Here is a 20,769-nt window from a genome sequence, read left to right on the forward strand (position 1 = left end):
AGTCCTGTTGACTTAACCTCTACAACATATCTAACATCCATTCCCTTCTCTGTAGTCAGTCAGGTCCTCAAGGTTATCATTACCTCTTGCTGGAACTTTTATATTTAATCTCCATTTGACCTCCCCAAAGTCTCTCTTTTGCGATTCATATTCCATACTCCTTACAGCCATGGAAGGGATATTCCTGTTTAATACTGCATTAATACGTTTAATACTGCATTAAAAGCTCTTTGCTTGGGGGAAGCTGTGGGCTCAGTAGATAGAGAATCAGGCCTGGAGATGGAAGATTCTGGATTCAAATCTGTCCTCATATACTTCACCCCAATTGCCTATCTCTTACTGTTCTTCTGCCTCAGGAACTATACTTTAGTATCGAGTCTAAGACAGAAGCTAAGCTTTTAAAAACAAAAACAAAAACAAAATTGCTTGGGGTCAAATATAAGATTCCTCTATTTATTGACATTTTAAGTCATTCCCAACCTAGTCCTTGTTTCTACATTATTTCCCCCTTTTACACTCACTCAAATTCAATTGGGGCTTGGATCAGAGATTCAGAGTTGGAAGGAACCTTAGAAGGCATCTAATATGACCTCTTCATCTGCAAGATGAAGAAACTGATATTCTGGGAGGTTGAGACTTGCTTAAGGTCACGTAGATAAGAAGCATCAAAGTGAAGATTTGAACCCCAAATTGTCTTGACTTCAAAGTCTGCACTCTTTCCATTGTCCCAGAACATAAGCACTTAAGAAGTGTTTGTTGTTTGCTTTGCTGGAATATACCTGGGTGCCTGTTTCTTGCCATTCCTCACCCTTTCATCTCCACTCTTGTCTTTTGCATGGATAATTTCCTGTCCTATCTGAAGGCAATTCTCACTCATTACTTAGGTCTTTGAAGTTTAAGGTCACATTCTTTCTATCTCCCTTCACCACCGCAGCTGCCAGTACTTTCTTCCACCTCAAATTTTCTTCATATTTACATTTCATATGTTTTTTATTGATATATGTATGTTGTTTTGATAGAATGTGAAGATTTTTGATGGTAGAATTCTCTGTTTTTTTTCTCTGTAATCCCAGTATCTGACATAAAAACTGATACATAGGTGCTTAATAAATACTTATCAATTGATTCATAGGTTAAAAACAGTCTTTGGGTGACGAAGTCACAAAGATGAGAGAAAAATTATCTCTTAGGAGAGTCTGAATGCCTACTACCTCTGTCACTCAGACATTTAATGGGGAAACACAAAGAGTCACTTAATCTTCTTCAGCACCAGTTTCCTCATCTATAAAATGGAGGTAATATTGTATATAGAATCATCCTGAAGATTGTTATGAGACTCAAATAAGACATAAGTAAAGTGCTTTGCAAACTTCAAAATACTATTGGTGAAACAAGGAAACCCCACCAAATGATAAAAATATAGATGAGTTTTGTAGATTTCAGGAATTAAGGAAGTATCTTTGGGAAATTTATCAATTCTTTGATGTCCTTAGGATATTCTTCTAGCACGAAAGGGAACTTGGATCCCTGTAAAAATGTGGAAATGTGTATGTGTGTGTGTGTGTGTGAAGTTAATTTCCCAGGGGAGCTAAGGGCCCTACTTATTTAAAAATCAATTTTTATTGATTTATTTTATTTTATTTTATTGATTAATGACCTATTTAAAAATAAATCTCATTGTCCTCAGGAACCTATTTGAAGCATAGAATTGCCTTGGCATGTACACGTAGCTTTCATTCACATTACTTTCTGTATGTCCAGAGCAGTCCACCATTTTATTGGTAGAAACACTTTTAGATCCTTACTCGTTGTCAAGATTTAATTTAGATTTATGCTCTTGAAGGTTTTTGTGAAGAAAAGGTTAAGATTGAAAACAACTAGTGATTTTCTGGGTGTGGGAGATGGAGGGAGGTGTCTGGCTGCTATAAATCTCATTTTCTATTTCTGGATGGAAAGAAATTCTTGGGTGGTATGAAATTTTGTGTGTGTGTGTGAAAACATATACACAGACACCCATTCTCTTCCCGATTTAGGGTGCACTTCTTCAATTAACCTTACTTGTGTTCTGTATTTCCTTCAGGCATGACCAAGTGTGATAGATGCCTATGAACTTCCTGGTCACTTTCCTGCATTGGAAGGACACCAAGAAAAAGAGTGCATCCTGAGCAGAACTCCACCCTACTTTAGCTCGTAAACTAACTCATCAGTTCCTAGGAGACCCACCCTCCTGGCCGAGATTAGGATGGAGACCCTTTCCCAAGATTCTTTGCTGGAATGTCAGATTTGTTTCAATTATTACAGTCCTCGACGGAGGCCCAAGTTGTTAGACTGCAAACATACCTGCTGTTCTGTTTGCCTCCAGCAAATGAGGACGAGCCAGAAGGACCTGAGGTGCCCCTGGTGTCGAGGTATCACCAAGCTTCCTCCGGGGTTCTCCGTCTCTCAGCTTCCCGACGATCCCGAGGTGCTTGCGGTCATCGCCATCCCGCACACGTCAGAGCACACTCCAGTCTTCATCAAACTTCCTAGCAATGGGTGTTACATGCTCCCTTTGCCCATCTCCAAAGAGCGAGCGTTATTGCCCGGAGACATTGGCTGCCGCTTGTTGCCGGGCAACCAGCAAAAGTCTGTCACCGTGGTGACCATCCCGACAGAACAGCAGCCTCTGCAGGGGGCGCTGCCTCAAGATGCAGTGATGGAGGAGGAGCCAGACCGGAGGGGCGTGGTGAAAAGCTCCACGTGGTCAGGGGTGTGTACCGTGATTTTGGTGGCCTGCGTCCTGGTTTTCCTGCTGGGCATCGTCCTCCACAACATGTCTTGCATTTCTAAGCGCTTCACTGTGATCTCCTGTGGCTGAGGAAGGCCACCAAGTAGAATTCCATGTGTGTGCCAACTTAGGGGTTGAGAAGGTATTGGTGATGGGATCACAGTGAGGTGTATAAGGCAACACTGACCAATTGGTGCAGGGCACTGGGCACTGGGTGAGCCTCTTGATAACCTGAAGACGGACCCAAAAGGCGGAATGCAGGACCTCTCAACAAGATACGGGGCAAACTGTACTGAGTGATGGTCACAGCTTGGAAGGAGATTGCATGCATCACCATAATAATTTATTAAATGAACTGTAATTTATGATTTTATCATGGTAAAACATATTCTACCTAGATGTTATACTGTACAAGTATATATGATGTGATCTCTAAATGCAGTAGATTAAAATCAAAATGCTATGTATAGAAGTAGAATTAAACATGAGAATCAATGTAACAGGTATGCAATGCTGGTTTCCTTTTTTTTCTTCTTTTACTTCTTTTTCACATGATGGAAACTGTTGTAAAACAAGAACTCAGTCTTGATTTAGTGATAAGGCCTTTTTATACCTTTGGAATTGCACCTAAATTAAAATAAGTTAAATGGACTATAGTTTTTCAGAACAAATAATTGGGGTGGGGGGATTGTTTCATGTGTGATGTGTTGTCATGCACTATCCTTTTGTCTTTATCTGTAGTTAAAGTTATATGTTTGTTAAAGTACAAAGCCCTATAGGGAAGCAATAAAAACAAATAGCAAGGAAGGAGAGATTTATTACTGTAGAAAATTTGTGTATTTTTTTTCCTCTCAAGCCATTTTGTGAGACAAGGATCAGAAGTGTAAATATATGTGTGTGTATATACAGATGTGCACACACCTGTGTGTTTTATTTACCTCAGGTTTTAAAATCTTTTCAGTAAGGATTTGGGATGCTAGACCTTTATGGACATGAGGGAAATTTTTCAAGAAGTTACATCATGGGAAAACAATTATTTTTATGAAGAAATGCACACATATCACCATAATCCTCTTCTCCTGTATTTGAGTTTGGCGTTGGAGATATGGCAAAAATAAGAGGTGATATTTTCATTTTCCCCCTGGAATATTAAATGGTGGTAGGTATGGTCAGTTTATAAAAGATCTGGGCTTATGGATAAGTACCCATTACAGGATGGTTCTTTGGAAGGCAATGTGGGCAGGGTGACAAAGCCATTTAGAGCCACATTTTTAAAAATTATTGGTACAAAAATAGAAGAGCAAATGTCAGTACAAAAGAAAGCACCCATATGTTAAGAAAGGTGGCAAGGTAATTTAGCTTCATACATTCCTATTTGAAATGAAAAATTCACTGTATAGTATGTCATATTTGTTGGCATTATTAGGCCCATAAAGGAGGGCCTAATATTTAATGATAAATCTTTAGCCATTGCCATTTTTTTCTAACCAAAAAAAAAAAAATAAAGCCACAGGCTTGACAATTCTAATTTTATATGGATTTGGTAAAGCAAATAACATATGAATAGGACTTAACTTGTGAATATCTCTCTTCGTGTTCCACTGAACCAAGGAAAATGGGGAGAGATAGAAACTGACAGGCAAGTCCCTAATAACCACATTTGGAAATGTAGTTTGTAAAATTATGGAACAAATTAATTTTTTTGTGTTTACTCACTTGATTATTATCTCTCAGCACATTAACCCTATGTACAACAATGTAGTAGAGTTCATGTCCTATAAGACATTGTAATGACACAAAAAGGATAGTGTTGGGGAATATTGGTGTGACTATTTTCATATTGATTTCTTCTTCATGGTACAGAATTAGGCTTGCTGAGTGTCCAATTCCTTTCCTTGAGATATTTAGGAAATTTGTTTGGAAAGAAAGAAGAAATTGGGTCTAAATGCCATATTGTATAACTCATTGGGCATTATACAACAAATAATCTGGGAATTATTTGGAATTACTAATTTAGGTATCACATTAGTCGAATGCTATCCTATGTTATATAATACAGTAGACTGTTGGGTTAGTGTCAATTTCTCACACTCTCCCAGGATACTGTAATGCATGTTTGACCTAAATTTCTAACCTAGACATTTGCTTATTTCTATTACATAAGCAAATTGGGAAATGCTGCATTTTTCTTTTTACAAAGTGTTAAATTTCAGAAGATCCTTACACTTCTTATTTTAAGCCATGCTACATTTTTGAAAATGTTGGAGGCTGAATGTGCTTGTGTATAGTGTGTAGAAATGGACTGCCTTGTAGTATAACATATGACCTAGTATTTCCCTTATGAAGTAGGTTATTTTAGACTTTAACCTACAATAGGATGTTGTTCTCTGTTTCTTAGTATGAGACCCTACAATAAAAATCATTGAAGAACTAGTTCTGACTTTGCACTTACACAATGTAAAAGTAATTTAGTCTGTGATAGATGGTGGGTCTTGCTACTTTATTCAACTTTGGGAAATTGAGATAAAAAAATTCTCATTACTCTTGAAATGTTTTTAAGTGGATTCTGCCTGAAGTTATTTGTGTACCCGTGTATCATATTTATTTTCATTTGTGGATAGTTAGGTGTTTAAAAAAAAAACTAATGGACCTATAAAATTCATTTTGGCCTCCGATATTTGAATTCACTTCTGCTGTGATAGTTACCAGTGATACAGCCAACCCAGCCGAAACTTCTGCTTTCCATATAGTCTGACTAAAATGACAGGATTTATGTACACAGTGATCTTCACACCAAAACAACTTCTTGTTCCTCAAATGCAGACTTGAACAAACTTATTTAAAAAATTGAATGTTTGGGCTGGGAGGAATCACAGAAATCATTTACACCCAACTCCTTCCTTTAGAATTGAGAACAGCTCCAGAGAGTAGTGAAATCATTTCACAGAGACACTGCCCAACTGTTCTGTAGCAGAGTCAGGAATAGAATTTGGGTCTGACTTTGGTCTTTTTCCCTCATTCCATTGTACAAGAAAACAGAAGCAGAGTACTTATTTGTATTTTATTCTGCCTGGTTTTCCATAGGTAGACACCCTCCTGGATTTCCAATGGTGATGTTTTAACTTCAGGGATCCAGCTGTTTTCTTTGTTTGATTTATGATTTTATTTTTATCTTATCTCTGGGAAGCAAAAGGTTTTTTTTTTTTTTTGGTTATTTTAATTGTTAAGTTAATTGAAAGAAAGTTAATTGAAATAATTTCATTGAAAGTAAACTCAAATGATGTGATTTTGTAATGCAGGGTTTTAAAATTGCATACTAGTCCTTTTTATAGTGTTTAAATGATATGTAAAGGACTAGGTGTCTTGTAAATATTCAGCAATCAAGAGCATGAAGTTTGTTCTTTATCAGTGAACATCACTCGCTATAAATACAGTATTAGCAAAAGAACACTCGATTCAAGAGTAATTTTTTCAACCCCAAACCTCCACAACATTTTGCTTGATCATGGTAGGTATGGTCAATTGTAGCAGGCATGAGTAATGACAGTAAAGTTTTTCTGTTTCAGAACACTAATGCCTGATGACTAGAAAACTTTAAGATATTTAGGTTTCTTTAAACAAAATGAAAAACTATGAAATTAAACTTTAGATTGATTTAAATCATGGGACCCAGCAGAAGCTGTCATCATATTCTAGTTAATCATGTTGGCATTATTTATGGAGTTGCACTTTTGAGACTGAGTTATGAGACCTTAGTTCTTGTGAAAGACTGGGTAATATGTAGCTAAAAATCCGACTTATTTTCCTCTTGGGGCTATTGATGGACAAGTATTTAAGGGCAAAGGTCCATTGAAGTTCCTCACATGGTTATTAGTTAATTTGTGTCAACAAACAAAACAGGCTTCAAATGTCTCTTATTCCTCTCTCTACACATGGGATTTTTTAGCAAAGGTATGATAAAAGGCTTATTAGACAAATGTGTGATACCTCTTTGCCAAATATCTTGTCATTAAGCAATGGCTCTAAAATGTTTTGGCTTACAAGCTGTGCATGGTCTATGATGTGAAATTGTTTCGGAATTTTGTGGCCCCCAGATTAATGTCTAATGAATGAGTAAGGTAACCTATTCATCTCTCACTTATCTCCTTCCCTGCTTCTAGGTGCATTGGTGTTTTAATAAGATGCATTTAGCTCTAGTCAGTATGAGAATTCAAGAGTTAGAGCATTTCTGAAGTGTTTTATTAGAAAAGCTCTTTAGTTGTCTTGATTATTTTTAAAACCTACCAGCTAGATGTGGTTGTGCTAGGTTTGCCTGTGTATATTTGTATGTAGATGTATATGTATAAATAAATTTTAGATGCTAATGGAAACAAATACTATTTTGCATTTTAAAGAGAGGACTAAGTAGAGGACTTTTCAGATTTATATTTCATTTCTCTGTGAAAGAATTGAGGATTTGTAACCTCCCATTGATATTCTAATAAATTCCTTCCCTTGTTTCATTCTCATAATACTTGATTCATCCTAAGGAGTTTTCTGATTTACAAAAACAAAACAAAACTTCACTATAGGAATACTTCTGTAACGAACAAAGGACAAAATTGAACAGTCCAGGGATGATGGTAATTAGATCAGAAAATAAGAATTCATGTCATTTTATTCATCCCTATATGAAGACCAACTTCTCCCCTAAAGGCTATACAGTATGATAATTCTAGGTCTCCTGTGTCTTAAAAGGATATTTTCCATACTTCCCTTTATAGTCTATTTCAGAGTAGTAATATTTATGTTAAAATGGGTTAATATCTTTATTATTTATTGTGTAGAGCTAGGAGGTACGATGGATAGAATCAAGAAGACCCATCTTCCTAAATTCAAATCTGACCTTAGATTCATAGCTGTGTGACCCTGGACATGTCACTTACCCTATTTGCTTCAGTCTCCTCATCTTTCAAATGAGCTGGAAAAGGGGATGGCAAACTACTCCATTATCTTTACCAAGGACCTTCAAAAGGGGTCAGGAAGAGTCAGAACACAGCTGAACAACAAATGATCATTATCCTGAAATATAATAAACTAAGCATTTGTTTTATTTTTCTCCCTTTTGGATTGATTTGATTTTTCTATGACTTGTCACTTTTTTAAAAGATAAGGTCAAAACTCTTCTCTATGCCATCCTATTAGGAATTGACTTCCTTTCTTGGTTTTCTTTTGAATTGTTCAGAACAAGTACTAATTTTGTTAATATTTTAGTGGGGCTAATAATAGCTATGATGAAAAAGTGATAACTCAAGAATAGTCTTGGGATTTTTATAGCTTTAAGACCTTAAAGAATATCTACTCCAACCTCCATTTAAGCCATTTAACTCTGTAAGTCAACTTATAAAGGAAAAAAACTGAGACTTTAGATATATCAAACCACTTGCTTAAAGTCATACTGCTAGTTAGTGTTAGTAACACAATTTGTCATTTAACTTCAATAGTTTTTTTTTCTTTCTGCAGAAACCCTTGGCACTTCTAATAAATAATTATTTTTAGAAGTGCATTTCTGAGAATTATAGATAAATGTTTTGAGGTTCTCCCTCTTTTTTTAAATATTTGTTTTCTTTACTGGATCTCTGATTTATTTTCATTTGACTTTATTTCATTGGAAGCCATACAAGAAGAGAATGCATTAAGAAAACTCATTTCTTATCCCCTTCAGCCATGTCTTCTCCAGATCCACTTTATATCTCTTACCAAATCCTTTCTTTCTAGTAATTGATTTCGCTTAGACTGGAACTTGCACTGCTTTGAAAAATGTAATCCCCAAATAGTATTTGTTAAGCATCTGTTGGGTTCAAAATGTTATTCTAGGTGCCAAGAACACAAAGTCAAGAACAAAACTGCCCCTGTCCTCTAGAAGCTTATAATCTAACGGGGAAATACTAATGCAAATAGATAAACCAAATGAAATGTGTAAATGGATGAAACAAACCCGTGGATCCTGAACAAAGAGGGCCAACGATTGATGGGCTACTTGTTTTTAGTAGAGCTAGCGTCTTTTGGTTGCTCTTTTCATCAGTGCCCTTAATATAACCTGGATTTTACACTTGAAAGACAAGAGGAAAATGAAGCTTATTATTTATTTAGTTCAAGAAGTAAAAAAGGTTACTTGGCACTATGTATTTTAAGGCTGTACATTGGCTGTCATGCTCTTCTGCTTTTTTAAAATCTCAAAACATTTTTGAAGAGCATATTAGTGGAAATTAAATAGATTTTTTGACATAGCCAAGCATCAGAATATATGTTTATGCTTTAGTTCCATGTACTGTAAAAGTTATAAAATATGTCAACTGAACAGGTTTTAGTTTTTAGTCATGTGCTGCCAATTATGTATAAAATCCGGATGGGAATGTGGTACCGCCAGGTTGTGATTTTTACGTACTTCAATGAGTTTGGATGTACAGATAATTTATTAGCCAATTGTTGTGGGCTCTTTTGGTGTCTTTAACTACTGCAGGGAGTGGGTATGTAATAAAAAAAAATCTATGTGTTTTTGGAGATTTTGGTCATACTGTATCAATTTTTGGCAAGGCAGCAATTGTTCAAGGCAGAATATAACCACATTGGGATTTAATTCTTTGCCTCCAAGTGGCTTTTCGGGGGACTCTTCAGTGAAGATGGCAGCACGTGACTTTTGTTGAACTCTTGAAGTGTGAATGATCTTTTAAAGTTTACCTCACATTAGAGGCCATTGTTTTGTAAAAGTGCATTTCAGAGCTTGCACTGCTGTGTATTTTCACTTAAAAGACACCATGATGGTAAAGTGGGTTCTGTGCTCTCTGGATAATACTACATTCTTGAAATCAAAGTTATTGTTAGTATTACTAGTATATTTTATGGGCAATCACTTTGCAATATACTGGGCAAAATATTAAAGGACCTTTTAAAGTTTGCCACAGTGTGACTTTTTTTCTTATTCTTGAAGATGTTATGAAACAACACATCATAATTGACTATAGAAATAGTAGTCCAATTAAAAAAAATTAAATCTATTCATTTGTAGCAAATTCCCAAGCATATGGGCTATTGTGGTATCCAAGGCTATTTCCAAAGGGGCCCTCACTTTTTAATTTAAAGTTTACAGTCTGATAATCCTCAAGTATTAACAACAGATAATATCAGTGAGGAAAAGAGTGGAAATGGAGGGAAAAGATCAAAGAGGCAGGTGGTGCCATCTATGCTATATTTTATTAGCAATGAATTGCATGGTGGCACTACCCTTGTATTGGTTCTAAAATATTCTTTGTAGGGCTTTTCTGAGACTTAGCCTGACTATGGGGTATGGTTTATCCAAAGCCAGTGTGTGGGGAAGTACCCTGTGAGAAGGAAAACAAGTCCTTAAAAGTAGTAAAGTCTAGTAGTAATGGCTAAAATAAATTTTGCAGTTGTTCGATTCTAAGATGACTAGCAAAATGCAATTGTGGGGGGAAAAACTCATAACAAAACTAGATGGGGTACAGAAGCATCTGTTCAGTAACCCTCTTGTGTCAGCCAGGATCTTAAATGACTTGAAAATGAATAGCATGTTCAGAATGTGCTAACTGGAGAGACTGAGAGGATTTGAGTTATAGAGAAGCTGAGAGGATTTGAATTATGCCAGCAATCAAAAAGGGAGTCAGATTGGGCCCCTCTTGTACAGATTTTCATTACTTAGGTTGCTAATACCCTGGCAAATTTCAGACACATGACCAAGGCAATTTGTACTGAACAATACAGACACCCCCTGCCTCCTTGCACAGCTTATTCCGTGTTCCTTTGCATATTCATAAATTGACTTAAAGAGAGAATTGTGATTGGATTTGGGGAAACTCATTTTTAAATATTTTGGAGGTTCTCTCTTTCTCTTTTCCCTCTTGTTTTACTGTGTATATGTTTAAATTATTTGCTATATGCAAGTGTGAAGTTGGTTCCAGTTCTGGGCCACCCAAACTTCTCCCCTAAGTCTTGGAGACTTCACTGCTCCATTTGTAGATTCCCTACTCTTCTCTAGTTTTCTCCAGTTGATAATATTCCAGTCAAATAGCTCAGATTAATACTGCTCAGAGGCTGTTAACTCAAGTCTGTGACATGTTTCATTTGCAATAATGTGGATAATTTATTTTAGAAGCTTTTCTTTAAAGGGCTAAGTAGCCCTACAGATATATGAGCTGCCGGGCTGTGTAGAAATATTGTCCAAATGTTGCCAAATATTGACTTTGTAAAGGGGATATGAAGCTGCTGTTTATAAATCTGAATGTCTTAAAAGCATTCTTTGCTTGCTCTTTCTGTCATAGATGGTGTCTTAGAAAGTCCTTCGTTTTTTCCCCCACTAATCCCTATTTTAATATATGGTATTTTTGTATGCCAAACTGATGTCTTGTCCTTTGTATATGTGGTAATGTTGGTTTTATGACAACTGTTAAAACATTTGTTATGATTAAAATTCTTAAAATGATTTCAAATGGACTAGTAGTTTTTATTGTTATTTTTTCCATAAGGAAAAAAATTGGCTGGAATTTTTATCCATCAGTTACACTAATAGGCTTGGGTAGAAATAAAGCAAAATGTAATTTCTGAGCCAAGGTTTTTGAGAGTGGATCTAACTTTCAAGTGGCCCTCAGAAAGGCCAAAGAAAGCCGTCTTTATGGGTTTTGTAAAGTCCACATGCAAAACATGTTGCTGAGACTTGAATTTGGACAGTATGCCATGCCCTGACCGATGTTTTCAGAAATCCTGCAAAGGTCTTCTGGGTTGGTTCTCGGTGGGAGCTCTAGTGAGGGCACCTCCATGTGAACTTCTGTGCATTCAGGCCCAGCATGAACCAACCACATTAGAGAACTAGGTGAAGAAGACAAATGTTTTTTTTCTTTTTTTTCTTTCCCATTTCATTTATTTATTCCCATAAAATTTCCATTTTACAGATGAGGAAATGATCTTTTTTTTTTTCCATGTAATGGCAAATGTTTTAAAGGAAAGAACCTTTATCAATATGGCCTCTTTCATAAGGCTTGGGTCAATTGCGAAGAAGATGGGGATTTCAGAGAGCATCCAACCTCCTTATAGAGATCAGGAAACTGAGATCTAGAGTCTTTAAAGGACTTGTTCAAGATGGCAGAGGCAAGAGGAGATTCAAACTCAGCCCCTTTGTATAATGTGAGAGGTGTGTGGTAAAGGAAACAAATACTGATTCCTGGTAATTAAAAAATTCCGATAGGTTTAGCACTTGAGGATCCAACTGTGAAGTGTCTTAAATCCTTTCATAACCCTAAAAGGGATTCAGTGCATGTTACTTTTTTTTTTTTTTGCAAATGTTTAGCGATAATTTTGCACATATCTAAAATTTTCAAACATGAGATGATCTAGCCTTAAAATGGAAAGGAAAAAAATGTGCCTAGTTGTTCCTGGGCATTCTTAACCCTACTTGAGATCATCCACACTATTAAATAGCTGATTAGAAAGTTAATTCTGCGTAATGGGATAGATTGGGGTGGAGAGAGGTTTGAAGATGATAAATAAGCTTTAAGGTAAGACTTCCACCAGCTTGGGCAAAGGGACTATGGGTTTTGAAACATAGGGGTTCTTCCCCCTTTTTTAAGTCACAGATCTCTTTTTAAGTCACAGATCTCACAGTTAGGCAAAACTTACAGACTTTTTCTCGGAATAATGTTCTTAAATAACCATTTTCCAAATTTCCAAAGGAAATCAGTCATATGGAAATAGATTAACCATTTAAACTTTTTAAAAGTCCATAACCCCAGATGAACTTCAAACAATTGACAAGGGAAAAGAAATATGGTAGAATTAGAGAGAGAGAAAATTATGGTATTGAAATAAAGGTCATAGGTTTATAGGTTTAAAATCGGAAGGAACCTTAGGGCTCACCTCAAATTCAGTCCCTAATTTTATAGATGAGGAAACTGAGACCTAAAGAAGTTGCAACTTAGTGGAGCTGGGACTTGAACTCAGGTTATCTACTGTTTCCTATTTTAGTAACCAATGTAGTACTTCAAAGGCACAGCTTTGCCTGCCTCTAAAGTAAAGAGGAAGAAGGAGGAGTGCCATTTTTGTCACCATCCTGGTTCAACTTTACTAGCTATGTGGTTCTATTTAAAAGAAGGTCAGAGGGGCAACTCCAGGTCTGGAGACAGGAAGTCCTGCGTTCAAATTACTTCTTGGGGCTTGGTCACTGAAGCCCAATTGCCTAACCCTTTTTGCTCTTCTGTCTTGGAACCAGTATTTAGTATCAAAATTCTAAGACAGAAGGTAGAGATTTAAAATAAAAAAGGATAGAGGCCTTCATAGTCACGATGGATAGATGGTGGGCAGTGATGGTAGTTGGTGAAGCATGGTGGGTGCTTCCCTATCTGGTCTATTTCATTAGGCTTGTAGGCATGTCTTTTTTCAGAAAATCCTCTTTCCCTTACAGAAACACACTTATTTTCAGTAACTCCACCAAAGTCTGGGAGCTGGAGCTTGACTTGCTGCCAGTAAATTATTTTCTTACTATATTTCTTTACAGTGGTAAAATAAAAAGTTATTGGAAGCTAAATGATTCAATGTACATAATGCACACTGGAGTAACTACAGCTGGGAGACTGGGGGTAAAGTTAGATGATTTGGAGTAAAATATGGATCTTCCCCCTCCGCTAGAGTTGGAAGTAGCCACAGGCATCATGTGGGCCAAATCTTTCATTTTTTAGATGAGGAAACTGAACCCTCTGAAAAAAAATCCTCTGAAAGAGGATAAATGACCCAGGTGTCCAAGCTGACACCGATAGGGACAGGAATAAGATTTTAACCCAGATCTTATTCCACATTGTATGACCCTACCTTTAGTGACAAAGGATGGGTGAAAAATTTGTGTGGAGTTATAAATCTAGAATCTGTTAGTATCTGTAACTGAAACTAATCTCTAAAAAGAGAAGAATGGTTGAAATACTCAAATATAGAAATCTAGTGTGGCAAAATGAATACAGCACAAAACTTGGAAGTAAGGAAACCTTGGGTTACAAATCCTACTTTTGACACTTATTAACTATGTTAAAGGGTAAGCTACTCAAACCTTTCTCAGTTTTGGTTTTCTCATCTGTAAAAATAGGGATAGAAATATTGAATAGAGTCCCGGATCTGGAGTCAGGAGGATCTGTGTTCAAATATGGCCTCAGACACTTCCCAGCTAGGTGATCCTGGGCAAGTCGCTTACCTCCATTTGCCTAGCCCTTGCCCTTCTGTTTTAGAATTATTAATTAGACAGATAGTAATAGGTAAAACAAAACAAAACAAAACAAAACAAAACAAAAAAACCCAAACAAAAAACCCAACCCTAAGTACTGATCTCAGGCTTGTTCCAAGATTGAAAGAAGGTTTGAACCTGTCACAGGGAAGAAATTTTCTACCAATGCAAATCAGCAATTACTTTTCAATTTATAAACTTAGTGTTTTGCCTGAGATGATGAGAAGTTAAATGAGTTGCCCAGATTACACAGACAATATGCATCACTTGGGCTTTGAACCTAAGTCTTCCTGACCAGAAAGCTATCTCCTTCACTAGCTGTCTTTTATAGTGTCCCTAAAATACTTTGCAAACTTTAAAAACAATATAAATATTGTTGTTATTCAGTGCCCATCCAGGGCCTCATCCTTTTTTATACCTCCTTTTCCTTAGGTCATTGTTTGGTCATTTATGACCCCATGGACCCTAGCGCACCGTATACTGTCCATGGGATTTTCTGGGCAAAGATAAGCCAGACCCGATATTACTAATATAAGGACACATATAAAGGAATACTTTAAAATTTTGTGGCCTAAATTATTTTTCCTGGCATCCATAAAAATATTAAATTTGCATTATCATTTAATGAATAGGATCTCTTTAAACTTCACAAAAAATTATTAAGTACCTACTATATTTTTAGCATAGGGCTAGATGGTAGGTAACGAGAGATAGTTTATATATGATCGAGTCCTTGACATAATGGAATTTTCCTATGACCTAGATTCTAGTTGGAGACTCCTGCCTCATAGAGAGCTAGTGGCAGATCTCAGTCTAGACCCCAGGTAGAATTGTAGAGTAAGATCTGACTTCAGTGGGGATGTAAAGAGCATTGAATCTGGAGCTAAAAGACCTCGGACCTGAGATGGAGTCCTACTATTTCCACCGGTCATTAACAAACCTCTCCAAGTATCAATTTCTTGATCTATACAGTGTGAATGACAACAACCTACTTCACAAGGTTATTGTGAGAAAAAAAATGATTTTTAATAGTAAAAGGATGAGTTCTTATCATCTGGTGCAATATTTCATTCATGAAGAAACCGAGACCCTGGGGTGATCTGATTGGCCCAAATTGATGGTCAAACTGGTTCAAGAATATTCTGATTTTCAATCTGGTGTTCATTGTATCACACCTCACTGACTTCTCAGGGCTCTTCCTGATCATTTTTTATCATTTGAAATCATTGTAAACACATGAGCTTCATTGGGCATTAGTCAGGTTCTTGACTTCTTACAGCTAGAGACTCTCGCCCAAGTATGACCTACACTGGATATCTTTCTCTTGACTGCCTTGTTATGCAGCAAGTCTTAGCTGGCCAACAAATGTCCTTTCCTCCCTTCCCTTCCTCTCCTTTTCCCTTTACTCTTCCCTCTCCTCTCCTCTCCTCTCCTCTCCTCTCCTCTCCTCTCCTCTCCTCTCCTCTCCTCTCCTCTCCTCTCCTCTCCTCTCCTCTCTTCTCCCCCTCTCCTCCTTTCCTCTCCTCTTTTTTCTTCCCCTCAGCTCCTCTCCTCTCCTCTCCTCTCCTCTCCTCTCCTCTCCTCTCCTCTCCTCTCCTCTCCTCTCCTCTCCTCTCCTCTCCTGTCCTCTCCTCTCCTCTCCTCTCCTCTCCTCTCCTCTCCTGTCCTCTCCTCTCCTCTCCTTTCCTCTCCTCTCCTCTCCTCTCTTCTCCCCCTCTCCTCCTTTCCTCTCCTCTTTTTTCTTCCCCTCAGCTCCTCTCCTCTCCTCTCCTCTTCTCTCCTGTCCTCTCCTCTCCTCTTCTCTCCTGTCCTCTCCTCTCCTCTCCTCTCCTCTCCTCTCCTCTCCTCTCCTCTCCTCTCCTCTCCTCTCCTCTCCTCTCCTCTCCTCTCCTCTCCTCTCTTCTCCCCCTCTCCTCCTTTCCTCTCCTCTTTTTTCTTCCCCTCAGCTCCTCTCCTCTCCTCTCCTGTCCTCTCCTGTCCTCTCCTGTCCTCTCCTCTCCTCTCCTCTCCTCTCCTCTCCTCTCCTCTCCTCTCCTCTCCTCTCCTCTCCTCTCCTCTCCTCTCTTCTCCCCCTCTCCTCCTTTCCTCTCCTCTTTTTTCTTCCCCTCAGCTCCTCTCCTCTCCTCTCCTCTCCTCTCCTCTCCTCTCCTCTCCTCTCCTCTCCTCTCCTCTCCTCTCCTCTCCTCTCCTTTCCTCTCCTCTCCTCTCCTCTCTTCTCCCCCTCTCCTCCTTTCCTCTCCTCTTTTTTCTTCCCCTCAGCTCCTCTCCTCTCCTCTCCTCTCCTCTCCTCTCCTCTCCTCTCCTCTCCTCTCCTCTCCTCTCCTCTCCTCTTCTCTCCTGTCCTCTCCTCTCCTCTCCTCTCCTCTCCTCTCCTCTCCTCTCCTCTCCTCTCCTCTCCTCTCCTCTCCTCTCCTCTCTTCTCCCCCTCTCCTCCTTTCCTCTCCTCTTTTTTCTTCCTCTCAGCTCTTCTCCTCTCCTCTCCTCTCCTCTCCTCTCCTCTCCTCTCCTCTCCTCTCCTCTCCTCTCCTCTCCTCTCCTCTCCTCTCCTCTCCTCTCCTCTCCTCTCCTCTTCTCTCCTCTTCTCTCCTCTCCTCTCCTCTCCTCTTCTCTCCTCTCCTCTCCTCTCTTCTCCTCTCCATTCCTCTGTTCTCTCCTCTCCTCTTTTCTCCTCCAATAGATCTTGAAAAAGACATTCTGAGTTCAAATATTGGCTCTGCCACTTAGAGCCTCAGTTTCCTGATCTATAAATAACAGGTACACTAATAATGAAACAGCCTTTATATAAAACTTTGTAAATATTATCTCATTTGATTCTTATAAGAACTCTGAGAGGCAGGTGCTATTATCATTTACATTTTAAAGCTAAGGAAACTAAGGCAAACAAGGTTAAATGACTTTCTAAGGGTCACCCAGCTAGTTAGTGTCTGAGGCAAGATTTGAACTCAGGTCTTTTTGACCTATATAGGAGGAGATCAGAACAGATGGTCTTCCAAGGTCCTTTCCAATTATAAATCCTCTTATATGCTATCCCTTATGTAAAAATGCTTGTTGTGACATAGTACAGCTATTTTAAAAAACATAAATTCTGAAAAAGAACACAATTAGAAGTGCGAGGAGACATTTCCCAGAAGAGGTCAAGTTTGAGGCTTGTCTTGAAGGATATGGTTTACTATTTATAGCTGCTTTTTGAGTGCCTTCTCCTTGACAATATGATTTGATCGTAGTTGCATTTTTTCCCCTAGATTTTGGGGAGAGCAAAAAACTGGCTCTCCTTTACTTATCTTCTCATTTTCTGTATTCAAGTTCTTGCTTAGAGTGTGGGAAGCAACATTGTTTTGTTTCCTGCCCATCAGGCTCCTTTTAATGAGCTACTCCCAAATGACTCTTTTCCTGCAGTGCAGTCATTTCTGTATCTGCTTCAAAGATTGTTCTCCTCACCAGGCTATTTACTACTAACTCCCTTTGCTCCTTTAATACACATTTTGAAACCCCTTTACATCTTCACTATCCTCTCCTCACTGGCTCCGTTATCAAGGGAAGAAGTAACCTTTCTCTTTGCCAAGGATAACCACTCTATTTTTGCCTTTGTTACTCTCCTCTCTGGTTTACTTTCAGATTTGACCATTTACTCTTTCTCCCATCTTTAGGTCCTCCCAGTATCCTACCCTATTGCTTCCATACAAGCTCAGACCACTGCTATTGTTAAACAACAACAAAAAAAGCACCCCATCCCAAACCTTCACTTGATGCTGTCATTTCTTCAAGTTAACCTTTATCTTTCCTACTTTTACTACCAGCCTTCTCCAACAACTGTGAATTCCCACTTACTTTTAAGCTTTCCATTTTGATCTTTGGTCCAAGTTTCTACTGAAAGCTGCACTCTCAAAGAGTGATATATTTTAACTGCTGAATTTGATGACCTTTTTTCAGTCTTCATCCTCCTTTACTTTTCTGAAGCTTTTGACCTTACCTGACCAACCCTTTTGTTTTAGAAACTCCTTTGAGTTCAATGACTTTGCCCTCTCTTGGTTCACTCCCTCTCTAGCCACTCTCTTACTTTTTTTCCTGGACCATCATCATCCATCTTAGACTTGTCCTCATTGATCCCAGAGGGCAGAATCAGGGTCATTGAAGACTTTGTCAAATTAAAGGAACAGCTAATAATTCAGTTTGAATGGAACATGTAAAGAGGAATGATATTAATGTCTCAAAAGGTGGGTTGGACAACAGGTACAGTATGGAAGACCTTAAATTCCTGGCTAAAATTTTATCTTGAAATCAACAGGAAGGTACTGAAGGTGTTTGCTTTTTTTTTTTTAACAGGTGATTGACATGATTAGATTTTAGGGAGATTGGCTTTGCAAATTTTTAGAGGATGAATTGAATATAGGGTAGACTCTCTAGTCAGAGACCAATTACTAGGTTATTGTCACAGCCTAGGCAAGAGGTGATAAAAGCTTAAAGTTGCCTGGAGGTCTTATTAGTGTAGAGAAAGGAATAGCATTGTAGAAACACAATTGATAGGAATTGTCAACTAAGGAAGAAGTCAAATGTGATTTGGACTTATGAGCCTTCATGAATGGGAGAATGTTGGTGCACAAACAGAAATAAGGAGGTTGATAAATTCAGTTCCATATATGCTGATTTTGAGGTCATGATTGGATAGCAAGCAACAAAAAAAAACATGGTACTAGAATTCAGGAGAGAATAAATGGATAATTTGATCTAGGAGTCATCTACACAGAGATAGAAATTTAACTCATGGGAGCAGATGATATTGCCAAAAGGAGTCTTGGTCTGCAAGATGGGAGATAGACTCATTGAATACTAGGATAACAGATTTTAAAAGATGGAAGGGATATGTATAGTTAGAAATTCTTGAACCCCTAAAACTATATTACCCAAAATTCCTTTCTGTGTTACCCAGCATTCCTTTTCCTGCACCTCCATGTTTGCTGGTCACATTATTGTTTTATAAGGTCTGTAGCTCCTCCCCCTCTCTCTCTTCTTTCGAGACTAGGCTGGGTTTAGGTAGTTCATTTACTTTAGTTATTATTAATAAAACTTAAAAAATATAATAGTCTATTGGATATTAATTTTAATCTTTACAGGTATCAGTGGCCATATAGAGTTTAATCTACTGTATGCTATCCCCACTTTATTATATCTGACAACTGGCCAGATCATCAATGGAGGGAACCCACTACCCATTCCTTGCACTCAATGATTCATCTATCATCTCTCTGGACTGCTTGTCCCATATAGAATGCTCTCCTTCCCATACTCCAAATCTACAAATTCTTGGCTTCCTTTAAGACTAAGCTCAAGTGCTAACTTCTATGCAGGTGTTTCTTGGTTCTCCCATCTTCTAATGTCTTTCCTCTGAGACTGTTTTCCATTAACTGTGTTTATATCTGGTATGTAGCAATAGAGTGTATATATATATATATATATATATATATATATATATATATTATCACTCATATTAGCTTGTTAAAGAAGCTTTTTAAAGAAACAAGCTTTTTTTAAAAATCCATAATGCTTATGGGCATAGTATCTGACACATAAGCATAAAACTTAATAACTGTTTGTTGGTTGACTGATTAAAACTTATTGTAAACTTGGCACTTTCCTTGAGATGTTTACCCATTGACTTCTCTTTTTGCCATCTCCTTTTGATCAACTAGGACTCTTGTAGACTATGACTTTGGCTTAAGTTAGGTGGAATTTATTCTTTGTGAACTATTGCCAACTCTAACAAAATCTGTATCCTGAGTTAGGTGGTAGGTTGAGCAGTTGATGGGCATGCTAGGGTTATATGTTGGAATATAAAGACTCAAATCTTAACTGGATGAATATGGCCCTCGTCCTTTATAAACACAGCTTCATTTACTCATGGCTTTTCACGCAATTTTCCTTCCCCATTTGAGCAAGTGCTATCTTTCTGGCCAAATAGAAAGTCTGGTTCTTATTTTACTGGATCCTCCCTATCATTCTTTACTTTTCTGACTGGAAAGATATTTGCTGTATCTAATTCAGCTGAATTTACACCAGGAGCTCTGGAACAAATTTATTTATTCCATTTATTTTCCTAACATGACCATTATCCAAGGATTTCTGGGCACAGATAGAAGATATAAATCAGAATGCCAAAAGGATACTGGCAGAAGACAGCAAGAAGAACCCTTCAAAAACCCAGGGCCAAGAGGACTCTTTCTATCAGGAAATGCCATACTAAACAGGTTGGTCTTGCCATTTTCTTTGATCTAAATATTACGGGCTCATGTTACTTGCCTTTCATACTTGATATGCATGGGAAACTGAGAATGAAAGTGGTCACAGTAAGTAGAGAAGAAGGGGGAAAAACCTTAGGACTAGATGCTGAATAAGACAGTCATGCAAAAGGAATAAATTTGACCTTCTGACAAGATGGCTTGCTGAAGGGCTGGGGTCTCTGCTTCCAGTGATCATTAGCTGTTTAGAATCATAGAACTTCATGTTGAAAAAAAGACCTTAAAGGTCACCTAGTTAAATCTCTCAACCCCTCCCCATTTTGTAGATGGGAAACTGAGGCTTAGAAAGAGGTAAATTATCAATGGTCAAATAGTGAGTTAGAGATAGGTCTAGGACCAGAATTGAAGCCTTTTTTTTCAGTCAAGTGCTCTTTCCACCTCACTAGGACTTATATTGTGATTAATAATGAGAAATATAATATAGTATAATATAATATGATATAATATAATGT

General features: G+C 37.8%; 1 protein-coding gene across 5 annotated transcripts in view; it reads left to right on the forward strand.

The window, feature by feature from the left end:
• The window catches only part of RNF152 (ring finger protein 152), a 114,843-nt gene extending 103,597 nt beyond the window's left edge, over positions 1-11,246 (forward strand). For all 5 annotated transcript variants that reach the window (XM_056824250.1, XM_056824248.1, XM_056824246.1 and 2 more), the window contains one exon: positions 2,081-11,246. In XM_056824250.1, the coding sequence (XP_056680228.1) occupies positions 2,243-2,857 (615 nt within the window). In that variant the 5' untranslated portion in view covers positions 2,081-2,242 and the 3' untranslated portion in view covers positions 2,858-11,246. The remainder of the gene's footprint in view (positions 1-2,080) is intronic.
• The last annotated feature ends 9,523 nt before the right edge of the window (positions 11,247-20,769 follow it).

The sequence above is a fragment of the Monodelphis domestica genome, chromosome 3, assembly GCF_027887165.1.
Source record: "Monodelphis domestica isolate mMonDom1 chromosome 3, mMonDom1.pri, whole genome shotgun sequence".
NCBI lineage: Eukaryota > Metazoa > Chordata > Mammalia > Didelphimorphia > Didelphidae > Monodelphis > Monodelphis domestica.